Source organism: Suricata suricatta, chromosome 3 (assembly GCF_006229205.1).
Source record: "Suricata suricatta isolate VVHF042 chromosome 3, meerkat_22Aug2017_6uvM2_HiC, whole genome shotgun sequence".
Classification (NCBI taxonomy): domain Eukaryota; kingdom Metazoa; phylum Chordata; class Mammalia; order Carnivora; family Herpestidae; genus Suricata; species Suricata suricatta.
Window position 1 is genome coordinate 55547473 of NC_043702.1, and position 12265 is coordinate 55559737.

At 41.5% G+C, this 12265-nt stretch overlaps 1 protein-coding gene across 1 annotated transcript; it reads left to right on the top strand.

The window, feature by feature from the left end:
* Window positions 1-380: 380 nt before the first annotated feature.
* ATP5MC3 (ATP synthase membrane subunit c locus 3) lies at window positions 381-3984 on the top strand. Its single transcript, XM_029934353.1, has 5 exons — window positions 381-490; window positions 678-788; window positions 1964-2041; window positions 2573-2778; window positions 3468-3984. Exons 2-5 carry the CDS (start codon window positions 750-752, stop codon window positions 3580-3582), a joined length of 438 nt encoding a protein of 145 aa, XP_029790213.1. The 5' UTR covers window positions 381-490; window positions 678-749; the 3' UTR covers window positions 3583-3984.
* The last annotated feature ends 8281 nt before the right edge of the window (window positions 3985-12265 follow it).

Genomic DNA, 12265 nt, shown 5'->3' on the forward strand with positions numbered 1-12265 from the left:
ATTTTGTCGGCCAAGCAGTGACTGAACTCCTTCCCCATGCACACACAGAGTCCAGTTTCACAAAAGAGGAGGCTGACGGGGAAGACAGCCCCTCCTGTAAAGAGAGTATTATAACTGATTAAAAGGCCAAACCTCACAAGGTGTAAATTGAAATAAAAACTCGCACTATCCTCCGGCCAGCTCAGATCAAAAGGGAAACAACCTGTTCAATGCTCTCAGCCTGGGCCAGTTTTCAATTTCTTCTTTCCGCTTCTCTTCTACTACTCCCTGTCCGCCAGCCCACCTGAGTGTGACGGTCGTTGTCCTTCCCAACCTGTTGCCAATAAAGTTGTTACAAAGTGACCTTGAGCGGCTTCCCTACGGCCCCGTTTCCCCGCCTTCTCCATCCGGGTGCCGCGGCGCGGATAAGAGCCGGACCGCGCCTGCGCGCCGAGCGCCACTCCTTCGACCTCTGCCGCCGCAGCTGCCGCCGCCGCCACCTCCCGGGAAGGTAAGCGGAGGGCTCGAGAGCCGGGCCTGGCCGGAACGGAGCTGCGTCCGGCCAGGATCCATTCATTCTGCTGGCGCCTTGCTGGACGAGGGCCCGAGCCCACGGCGTGCTCGGAAGCCCCGTGGGACGTGGGTGGGAAGGGCAGGCCCTCGAGGGCGCTTGACCTTAAGCCCCTTTACTTCCGCAGAGGGGAAGCAAGAGAGGAGCCCACGTCGCCATCCACTCAGGCCCTACAGCCGCGCCGCCCGAAGACTGTAAGATGTTCGCCTGCGCCAAGCTCGCCTGCACCCCCGCTCTGGTGCGTAGCCCAGGCTGGGCCGGGACGCGGAGGGCCGAGCCCTTGGCCTGGAGCGCCCACGTTGTTGAATGGGACACGGCACACCAACCTCTGGGGACAGCTTCCCCTCTCACCTCTTACCCTCTGTGCCCTCTCACTCCTTTCCTTCCGATCCTGGGGCACCTCACTCGGTTTCTCCTCACCACCCGGGCGGTGGGGAGCAGCCGCGGCCTAGTTGTCAGGCTTCAGTCGCTTGTAGGTCAAGTCCTCCTCGTCCCCAGCGCCGGAGCGGCGGCCCCCACCCCACTTCCTCGGTGACGGTGGAGTAGGGGTCGGCGCGAAGGTTGGGGTGCTGTTAGGCATGCAGGGGGACCCCGAGGCCTACTTGACCGCATTAGCGTTCTCCGTTGCCCATCTGTAGGTCAAACTCGTTGCTGCAGAAGGAGGGACTTTGCCTCACCCTGTGTGGGCGGAGGAAGGTGGTGGAGTCGAAGGTCTTTCTTCCTGCCAGTGGCTGTCATTTCCATAACATTCTGGAGGCTTTAGGTGAAGTGAGGATGTGGGAGATTTGTCTTAAGAGAAGCAGGTCTTGGTTCCGAAGGGATTTTCTGTGACCTTAGTTTAGTGGACACTCAAGGGCAGAGACGCTGGCCTGCAATGTACTCCTTATGGTCAGAGTATCTCCCCGATTATTCGTACATCGGTACAGAACTGCTTAAACTGCTTTTTTATTTTATAATTAATGGACATATAGGAATATCTTGGAAGTTGTGGGACTCCTATTAACTGATGGGCTATTTTAAATGACAAGCTTTTATAGCAACACTGATATACTTGTTGGTGCACTTAAATTTATTGAAGATTGTGGTATGTTTATTGCTGCTTTTCTGATCTGAATTTGGCACTACAGCAATTGAAAATTTAAAAATAATGCTTTCTTTTAACCAATTGTTCTTAGTTTTATTCAGATTACCACAGATAGACTATGTACTGCACTATAAACTTTAACCAGCAACTTTAAAACCATTAAAATACCTTCATGGACTGAAAATAGTCAAACTACAAGATACTAGATGATACAGAAAGATCATAAGCTTTCTGATTTTTGCCGCTTGCTTTTTTAGAACTCATGGTACAAGAAGGGTCATTGAAGTTTTATCTACTCTTAATATTTGGATTATTTTTTTCATTCATAGATCCGAGCTGGATCCAGAGTTGCATACAGACCAATTTCTGCATCAGTGTTATCTCGACCAGAGACTAGGACTGGAGAGGTAATAGCAGTAGTAATAGAAATTAAGTAACCCCACTAAGTAAATCCTATGGTTTTAATCAAAGGGGGGGGGGGACCTCATTTGTGAATGGTTTGAGAGCAATCTTTTCCCACCCTTTTATCAAAAAAACAGTGCAGACGATAAGCCAATGAAAGAAACTTGTGTATCCAAAACTTATGTACTTGAGTTGTCCAAGAAATGTAGTCAGTATGTATATTTAAATAAGTAGTTTTGAGTTGCCTACTATATTTAAGATGACGCTTGCTACAATTGTTGAAAAGCCTGCCCTACTAAAAAGCATATTCAAATACACTGTCGTCTTAATTTTCAGCCTTATAAGGTCTAGATATCATTATCCCTATTCTACAAATTTGGAATTATCCTAAGCTCTTGATTTTTCCATTGTGTCACACCACTTCCTATTCAAATTCAGTTATAAAATAGAAAACTAGCTACCATTTGACAGAATAGTAATTAATATAGCTAATTGTGATTATGGATTTGACCTTGTCTTTATTTCCTTTTCTCTAGGGCTCTACAGTATTTAATGGGTCCCTTAATGGGTCCCGGAATGGTGTGTCCCACCTCATCCAAAGGGAATTTCAGACCAGCGCAGTCAGCAGAGATATTGATACCGCTGCCAAATTTATTGGTGCAGGTGCTGCAACAGTGGGAGTGGCCGGTTCTGGTGCTGGAATTGGAACAGTCTTTGGCAGCCTTATCATTGGTTATGCCAGGTAACTCCTATCACCGGATAAGCTTCTTTAAAAGAGCATGCTTGACATAGTTGGGAACTTGGAAAACTAGTCAAATAATAATAACTACTTTGTATTAAGTGCCAACTCTGTGTCTTGCCTTTGTATTTTGAGGGCTTCGCATGCATAATCCCACTTAACTCTCACAACACCCCTTGGAGATCCACTCCAGTTGACCTATGAAGGATGAGCAACGCAGAAATTACACTGATTGCCCAAGTAGCTAGTACGTTTTAAAATGAATTTTAATTCTGACTTCAGAGTCTGTACTCCTGATTGTGAAGCTATATTGGGAATACAGTTAACACAGTCTTTAAAAGTATCAATTTCCATTTTATTTAAGACCTTATTTCTAAACTATTAGATCTTAAGAGTTATAGAACATAATTTCACAGGGATAGCAACTATGTCTGAATTCCTTAAAATGGATGAAGACTAACTATTTATACTGACCTACAGAATTAGCTTCCTACCTTTTCCCCATATGATTAGGATTGAGGAGAAAGGAATATTAAAGGCAGAAGTAAAAGAGAGCTGGGCAGATTGTTCTCCAGGATTACTCAGTTTACAAAGATCCCACACTAATAATCTGATTCTTTAGCATTTACCAAACATACTGGATTTCAAATAATGTTTCAAAGTAACAATTATATGTGTTGTGTCTCTTTTAGAAACCCTTCGCTGAAGCAGCAGCTGTTCTCATATGCTATCCTGGGATTTGCCTTGTCTGAAGCTATGGGTCTCTTTTGTTTGATGGTTGCTTTCTTGATTTTGTTTGCCATGTAACAAATTACTGCTTGAAATGTTGGCATTCATATTAATTACGGATGTAATTCTGTGTATCTTACTGTGACTCCGAAAACCTGTAGTATTGGTGTCATGGAAATGTACGTTATTTCCAAGGTCATTTCATTAAAGGTAAAAACTTTAATTTTTGCTGTGATTTGTACTTACCTAAATTTAGACCATCATAAAGAAGAATATGCATCCAGGCAGATGCTGTACAAGTCAGAGGAAGCTACAGCAGTTGCCCCATGATGAAAAAGATCCAATTTCATGAAAAGTCTTTTCTATAGTATTCTGCATATTGTAATTTATAGGGATTTTGGTTATTCATATAAAGGAGAAGTATGTGTTTTCAGCTTCTATGAAACATGATAAATTAAACCAAAATAGTTAATTGCTTGAGATGGTTTTGTGTTTTTCAGAGCTAACATGAATTATAGGATCTAAGAACACCAAGGAGCAGAATTACCTCCCAAGATTAACTTGGCTAGTCTTACACAGCTGGATCTAAAAATAAAAATGTCAGCTTTTTAGGAATTGAAGTCTTGTTAAATGGGTTGGGGGTGGTTTTTGCTTTTCAGCTACGTCTCACATTTGGCAATTAAGTGTCTATAACAAAGAGTTTCTAAGAAGAAAATCTAATTAGCATCCAGCTTCTTGTTTAAACAAGGCTGTCACTAAAGACCACATATCAAAAAAGTAAGCTGAATTGGCTATATTTTTAAAGCCAAAAGTTCCTAAAGCATTGGTTATCACTAGAATTTTGGGATGCTACTTGATTCAACAGTAGTTTGTTTCTAATACTACATGGAGTATGTTAAAAAAGAATACAAAAATTATATCTGTAGGATTTGATGTCCAGATTGAGGGATCCAGTTGTGGAAAGACATGGGTATGTGCATCACACAAGTGCCACTCCCTGTCCTTGGAATTTGATGTTATCTTAGGTAATTTAGTCCTTGATGACAACTCTCCATAATTAGGGAGAAAAGATGAAGAGAAAAATAGGCCCAGAGGGATTAATTCCCCAAATCGTATAGCCATTAAGTGGCAATGTCAGGACCCAGACTCAGACCTTCCTTGATTCCAAAGTCCATGCTTTGATTTTTTTGATTTTTTTTGGTATGTTTATGTTAGGGATGACAATGGAAAAGCTGATTTGGGAGAAATTGTTTTGTTACAGGACTTAAAGCACAAAATGAAAGCAATTTTACAGACAGCCTCGTGGGCTTGAAAAGAGGAAAGGAATGGTTTGTGGTACGGAGTAGATATGAGTAAAAGCATTGCAGAGCAGCAGTAAGAACCTAGCTCCAGATAGTGGCACGAATTTGTAATGAACCTCATTAACCTAGTTTTATGCCTCCCCAGTAATGTTGGAAAGTTTGTTAACACAAACTGTTATAGAGCACTGAGGGTTATTGTCTAGTTATTGACAAGAAGAAATGCCAGGTTAGAGGGGCTCTAAGCAAACAGCAAGCCAGCACATTGTTCAACAGGCTGACCCATGAGCTTCAAACTGGGTAAGGAATGAGTAAAGTCACAATAGTGACAAGTTGGAATAAAAGAGGGAGGTCAAGGGCATTCTGGAAAGATGGAGTAGGAAGCACCAGGAATCATAACACCTGCACAGCAATTGGACTGTCCTATCTAATATAACTATTTTGGAACTCTAGTCTATTAAAGGCTTGCAACTTCCACAGGAAGGCCTGGACTATAAATTGGGGTTAATTTCAATTTCAGGTCTTCATAGAGTAGCAGCTGCCAGCCTCAGCCCCAGCCCCTGGGCAGGCCACTATGCACATCTTCCTGGAGCAGCTTATACACAGCTTACAGGAGCTAGGGTAAGCCAAAAGAACCCTGCCCTCCAATACTGGTTATCAATGCTTTTATCACAGATTGCTACTTCTGATTACAGAGGTACAGAAGAAGGTACCCATTGTTGCTGTACCTCCCTTAATTGTTGCAAGCCCCTCCCCATTCCCAACTGAACTGACTTCAGGGGATTTAAAGAGCTGGTATCCATTTCTACCCTTTTTCCTCTTTTCCCCTTTGGGAGCCAGACACTACATTCAAAAACAACTCCATATGCAGGGAAAATTTGAAAGTGACCACTCATGTCCAAGAACAGGCACAGGTTCAGAAAAGACCTGAGAAAATAAGTTTACACATCAGGCTAATCCTTGGCACAGAAATCGACAGTTAAAAAAAAGTAATCTGATTGCCAGAAATTCATGTTATTCAGGGGCCTAGTTTGCAACAAAAAAATCAAGCAAGGCATTCTAAAAACAGGAAAGTAAGCCCCATTCAAAGGGAAACTTAATAGAATATGTCCCTGAAAAAGACCTGATAGCAGATCTCTAGATGAAGTCTTTAAAACAACCATCTTAGAGATGAAAGAATTAAAGGAAGAGGTGGAATAAGTTTAAAAAATGACGTATGAACTTCCTTACACTAAGATTTAGCACAAAGTTGCAATAATCACGAGTGTTAATGGCATAAAGAAAGCCAGAGTAGGCCCAATTGGATAGAGAGCCCAGAAATACAGCCTTACACATACAGTCCAATGAGTCCAATTTTGATAAGATCATTCAATGAGGAAATGATAGACTTTTCAACAAATGGGGCCTGGGAAACTGGATATCCACATTCAAAAGAATGGAGTTGGACTTTTATCTAACAACATATACAAAAATTAACTCAAAATGGATCAAAGAGTTAAATGTAAGACCTAAATCTACAAAGCTCTTACAAGAAAACAAGGCAGGATGCCTGGATGGCTACATCAGTTAAGCATCTGACTCTTGATTTCGGCTCAGATCAGGATCTCATGGTTCCTGAGACTGAGCCCCCTCCTTGAGTTCTGCACCGATAGAAAGGAGGCTGCTTGGGATTCTCTTTGTTCCTCTCTCTCCGCCCCTCCCCCACTTGTGTTCACGTGCGTACGAGCACAGGAGCTCAGTCTCTAAATAAACACTTTCAAAGAATAAGGAAAAGGCAAAAGCTTCAGGACACTGGATTTGTCAATGGTTACTTGGATATGATGCCAAAGACAGGCAACAAAATACAATTAGGTAAATTTAATATGAAAACTTTAAATTTTTGTGCAGTAAAACACAGCAGAGTAAAAAGACATCCTACAAAATGGGAGAAAATATTTGGAAATCCTGTATCTGATGAGGGATTAAAAATATCCTCAATATATAGAGAAGTCCTAAAACTCCATAAAAACAACACAATTTTAAAATATTCAAAGGACTTAAATAGCCATAACTCTGAGGAAGACACTCAGATGGGTGACCCGTATATGGTGTTGTGATCTGAAAATATGCAAGTTAGATCTCAGTCTTTTTGTGCTTGTTGAGGGCTGTTTTGTGACCTAGTATGTGATCTATTTTGGAGAATGTTCCATGTGCACTCGAGAAGAATGTATATTCTACTTTAGGATGAAAAGTTCTGAATATATCTGTTCAGTCCATCTGGTCTAATGTCAGTGTCATTTAGAGCCGTTGTTTCCTTATTAATTTTTCTGCCTGGATGATCTGTCCATTACTGTAAGTGGAGTATTAAAGTCACTACAATTATGGTATTATTACCAGTAAATTGGTTTATGTTTGTGATTAATTGGTTTTTATATTGGGTACTCCCATGTTGGGGCATAAACATTCACAATTGTTAGCTCTTCTTGATGGATAGACCCCTTAATTAGGGTATTATACCCTTCTTCATCTCTTGTTACAGTCTTTGTTTTAAAATCTAGTATGTCTGGGGCGCCTGGGTGGCTCATTCAGCTAGGCAGTGGACTTTAGCTCAGGTCATGAATTCACAGTTCATGGGTTAGAGCCCGGTGTCAGGCTCTGAGCAGTCAGCACAGAGCCTGTTTTGGATTCTGTGTTTCCCTCTCTCTCTGCTCCTGCCCTGCTCATGCTCTTTCTTTGTCTCTCCCTCAAAAATAAACATGTAAAAAAATTAAAAGCTAGTTTGTCTAAGTATAGCTACTCCAGCTTGCTTTCGACATCCATTAGCATGATAGATGGTTCTCTATCCCCTCACCTTCAGTCTGCAAGATGTCCTCAGGTCTAAAGTGAGTCTCTTGTAGGCAACATATAGATGGATCATGGCTTTTTATCCATTCTGATATGCTATGTCTTTTGATTGGGGCATTTTGTCCATTTACATTCAGAATGATTATTGAAAGATAGGGACTTAGTGCCATTGTGTTATCTGTAGATTTCGTGTTTGTGGTGCTATCTTTGGTCCTTTGTAGTCTTTGCTGCTTTGTGTCACCCAGGTCTGGTTTAGTGGTCATGAACTCCTTTAGTTTTTGTCTAGGAAAGCCTTTATCTCTCCTATTCTGAATGACAACCTTGCTGAATAAAGGATTCTTGGCTGCTTGTTTTTCCTATTCAGCACATTGAACATTTCCTGCTACTCCCTTCTGGACTGCCACGTTTCAGTGGACAGGTCTGTTACTACCCTTATGTGTCTACCTTTATAGGTTAAGGAACGTTTGTCCCTAGCTGCTTTCATAATTCCCTCTTTATCTTTGTATTTTCCAGTTTCACTCTGGTATGTTATGGTGTTGACCTGTTTTTGTTGATTTTGAAGGGAGTTCTCTTTGCCTCCTGAATTTGGATGTCTGCTTCCTTCCCTAGATTAGGGAAGTTCTCAGCTATAAGTTGTGCAAATAAACTTTCTGCCCCTTTCTCTCACTCTGATCCTTCTGGAACTTCTCTAATATGGATATTGTTAGGTTTCATGGAATCACTCAGCTCTTTAATCCTCCCCTCGTAATCTCCTAATTTCCTTTCCCTCTATTTTTCAGATTCATCATTTTCCACAATTTTATCTTTTATTTCACCTATTCTCTCCTCTGCTTCTTCCATCCTTGCTGTCACTGTATCTAGTTTATTTTGCATCTCATTTATAACATTTCTTAATTCATCACAGCTCGTTCTTATGTCTTTGATCTCTGCAGCAAGAGATTCTATGCTGTCTTCTATGCTTTTGTCAAGTCTTATGACTGTTATTCTAAATTTTTGTTCATATATATTATTTATATCTGTTTTGGGCAATTTTCTGGCTGTCATTTCTTCCTGAACTTTTGAGGAGAATTCTTCCATTTTGTCATTTTGGGTAACTTTCTGTCTTTTGTGTATTTTAGTAGTTTATTATATTCCTGCACTTGCATGAACTACTCTATTAAACAGGGGTCGTATACTGCCTAGGCCCTGGGGCTTCAGGAAGTGTTTTTGGTGTATGTTCAAGGCACCCAGTTGTGTTTTGCATGCTTTAGCCCACTGGTCAGTCCTTGCTTATGGTAGTGAGTGTTTGGACCTTCAGCCAGGGTGCTTTGACTTGTTCATTGAAGTGACCCTGGAAAAAAAGGAAAAAAGGTGGGGAGGAGCCTGATCCCATAAGAAGAGTAAAATGAAAAAGGAGAAAAGAAGACCAAACAGAATTAAAAAAAAAAAATCTATAAGGCTAAATCCAGAGAAAGAAAAAGAAAAAGAGATAGGAAAAGTGTAAAATAAATAGAGTAAAAAATATATATATTTTGTATCTATCTCTAAGTATTATAGATATAGACATCAATAATAGAGATATAAAATAAGATATAGATATAAAATAAGAATTGACCAAAAACAAATCAGAAACTTTAAGTCTGATTCCAAAAGAAAAAAATAACAGGGCAGAAAGAAAAAGAAAAAAGACAAAGAAAGACAAAAAAATTAACAGTAGTCTGCTGGTGCCCAGGACCAGTGGCTGTGCTGGTCTGGAGGAGGGGCAGGCTGCCTTGGCCAGGCACAGAGGGTCGGGCTTAGCCCTAAGTGGGTCCCACCTCACGGGGACCTGCTGTGTGGCTCTCCGAGTCCCACCATGTTGGTGTTGGGGAGAAAAGTGTCAACACCCCAGTCTGCCCTCCGCTGACCGTGTGTCTTAAGCCACACTGGTCAGGCAGCCCTCAGCCTCACAGAGGAGCATGGGAGGCCGGCTTGCCCTGCTCCACAGGTCTCCCTGCGCCTCCTAGGTGCTGGGCTGGGATTCAAAACTGTCTTCAAGGACCCTGCACTGCGTGGCCCCTGTTCCGGTGCAGCGCCTCTCAGCTCTGCTGATAAAAGGCCTTTGGCTGGCACCTGCAGGGGTTTTTGTCCTTCAGGAGGCAATAAACCTTCTTTCCACAGTACTCGAACGGGACTGCCCTCTCCCAGTGCGCCCCTGAAATTGCCCCCGTGCCCTAGGCGGCTCCTTCCCCCGTCCCAGCCCCAGCTTCCTCGGAGAAAGTCACGCACGTTTGAAACTCTGAGTTTCAACTCCTAAGGCTGCTTGCAAAATTTAAACTGGCACTTTCCATATGTCTTATTCCCCAGTCCGTGGTCTGGAGAGGCTTTCCTCTTGTGCTAACGCAAAACCTTAGTTTCACATCCTTTCTCTCTCTCTCTCTCTCTCTCTCTCTCCCTCTCTCTCTCTCTCTCTCTCTCTCTCTCTCGTTTTCTCTCACTCAATTTACGTATACACACCCTGATCCCACCAAGCTGTCTCCCCTCCAACTGTGGAGATCCTTCTGCTAGTTCCCAGATTGATTTCCTGCGTGTTACAAGTAATCCGACCTCAATACAACTGTGTTTGAGGGATGAGAAAAATCCCAGTTCCCCTACTTCTCTCATTTTAACTCCGCCCCCGCTGACCAGTACATGAAAAGATGCTCACCATTACTAATAATTAGGGAAATGCAAGTCAATGCTACAATGAGATACCATCTCACACCCTATATATGGCTACTATAAAAACAAAAAACAGGCATTGGCAAGGATATGGGGGAATCGGAACCCTTGTGCACTGCTGGGAGGAACGTAAAACGGTGCAGCTGCTGTGGAAACCAGTATGGTGGTTCCTCAAAAAGTTAAAAATAGAATTCCCATGAGATCCAAAAACAATTCCACTTATGGGTATGTTCCCCCAAAGAACTGAAAGCAAGGTTTTGAAGAGATATTTGTACACTAATGTTCATAGCAGCATTATTCACAACAGCTAAATATGGCAGCAACCCAAGTGTCCCATCAGTGGATGAATGGATACACTAAATGTGGTATATACATGCTATGGAATGTTTTTTAGCCTTAAAAAGGGAAGAAATTCTGACACATGCTACAATGTGGATGAACCCTGGGGGCATTATACTAAGTGAAATAAATCTGTCACAAAAAGACAAAATACTATATGATTCCACTTACCTTAGGTAGGTAGAATAGTCAAAATCATTGAGACGGAAAGTAAAATGGAGGTTGCTAGGTGCTGGGGTGGGAAGAAAGGGGGGGGCATTCTAGTTTAACAGGTATGGAATTTCACAAAATGAAGAGTTATGAACATGGATGGTAATGATGGTTGCACAACATTATGTCTTAATATGACTGAAACATAAAATGGTTAAGATGGTAAATTTTGTTATGTGCATTTTATGGAAAAAAAAAACAAAACAAAACCAGAGCTATAAAGTCAAGGGCCTAGAGGGTGCAAAACAGCTGAAGATCCATTTCAGTAAGAGCCAATAAATAGACAAGAAATTTAAAGAACTTCAGAGTACAAGCTCTTGAAGGTGAGTAGGTACAACGAATGAAAAACAAATTGCTGAGTGACTAAAGCTAGGTGACATGAATGCCTGAATGCCTGGGTGGCTCAGACCATTAAGCGTCTGCCTGCAGCTCAGGTCATGATCTCATGGTTTGTAAGTTCAAGCCCCGCATCGGGCTCTGTGCTGACAGTGCAGAGCCTTTCTGGGATTCCGTCTCCTTCTCTCTCTCTGCCACTTCCTGGCTTGCTCTCTCTTTCTCTCTCTTTCTCTCAAAACAAAAATAAACTAAAAAAAAAAAAATGAATGTCACTGAAGTTTAAGGAAGGATTATAAATGGGAAATATGATTCAAGAACCAAACATAATATATTTATAGTTCTATAAGCTTTAAATTCTATTTGGTACTTTCAGCCAATGTGTTTAAGTTTGGGTGTTAAGTGTTTGGAAGAGGAAAGTATGTATTGTTTCAGTACTATCCTCTGCAAAGCCTTAAAAAATATGTGATTTCTATACATGAAATTATGAGTTTGTTGAATTTTCTACATGCTGAGCATATATGAATTTAATTAATTTAGCATATACTAATTACTTGCCCAATACTTTACATTATTATGGCCAAAAATTATTTTTTTCAGACCCAGTACCATCCTCCTCTGCCTCAACAAACATGGCAGACTCTGTCTCTGCCAGTAGCAATGTTATGCTTTAGCTTGCTTTGATGTGGAGTTAGCTAATATGGAGTCAAAACTTGTGATAGTATAGGATTTATAAGCAATATCACTGTTTTTTACAGATTTTTTGAAAAGTAGATAACATGAGTTTATTTATCCTCCTCTTTTCCCTCCACTCACGCTTATCTTACCCTCTTCGCCCACCACACATATACACATGCTCACCTGTGCATTCTGTTAAAGGCTTTCTGGTGATGTGTATATCACAATATATACAATACTGCTACTCAAAGGTCCAGGAGTCAGCAGCGTTGGCATTACTTGGGAGCTTGTTGGAGATATAGGTTCTAGAGCTTCACACCAGAGCTTCTGAATCAGAATCTGAATTTTAACAAAGATCCCAGGTGATTTGTATATACATTAAGCTTTGAAAGCACTGGTCT

Excerpts from the sequence above, each read along its gene's own strand:
- ATP5MC3 (XM_029934353.1), top strand. The coding sequence starts at position 750 with ATGTTCGCCTGCGCCAAGCTCGCCTGCACCCCCGCTCTG. Across the intron at positions 789-1,963 it reads TCGCCTGCACCCCCGCTCTG|ATCCGAGCTGGATCCAGAGT; the intron begins GTGCGTAGCCCA and ends TTTCATTCATAG. Across the intron at positions 2,042-2,572 it reads CAGAGACTAGGACTGGAGAG|GGCTCTACAGTATTTAATGG; the intron begins GTAATAGCAGTA and ends CCTTTTCTCTAG.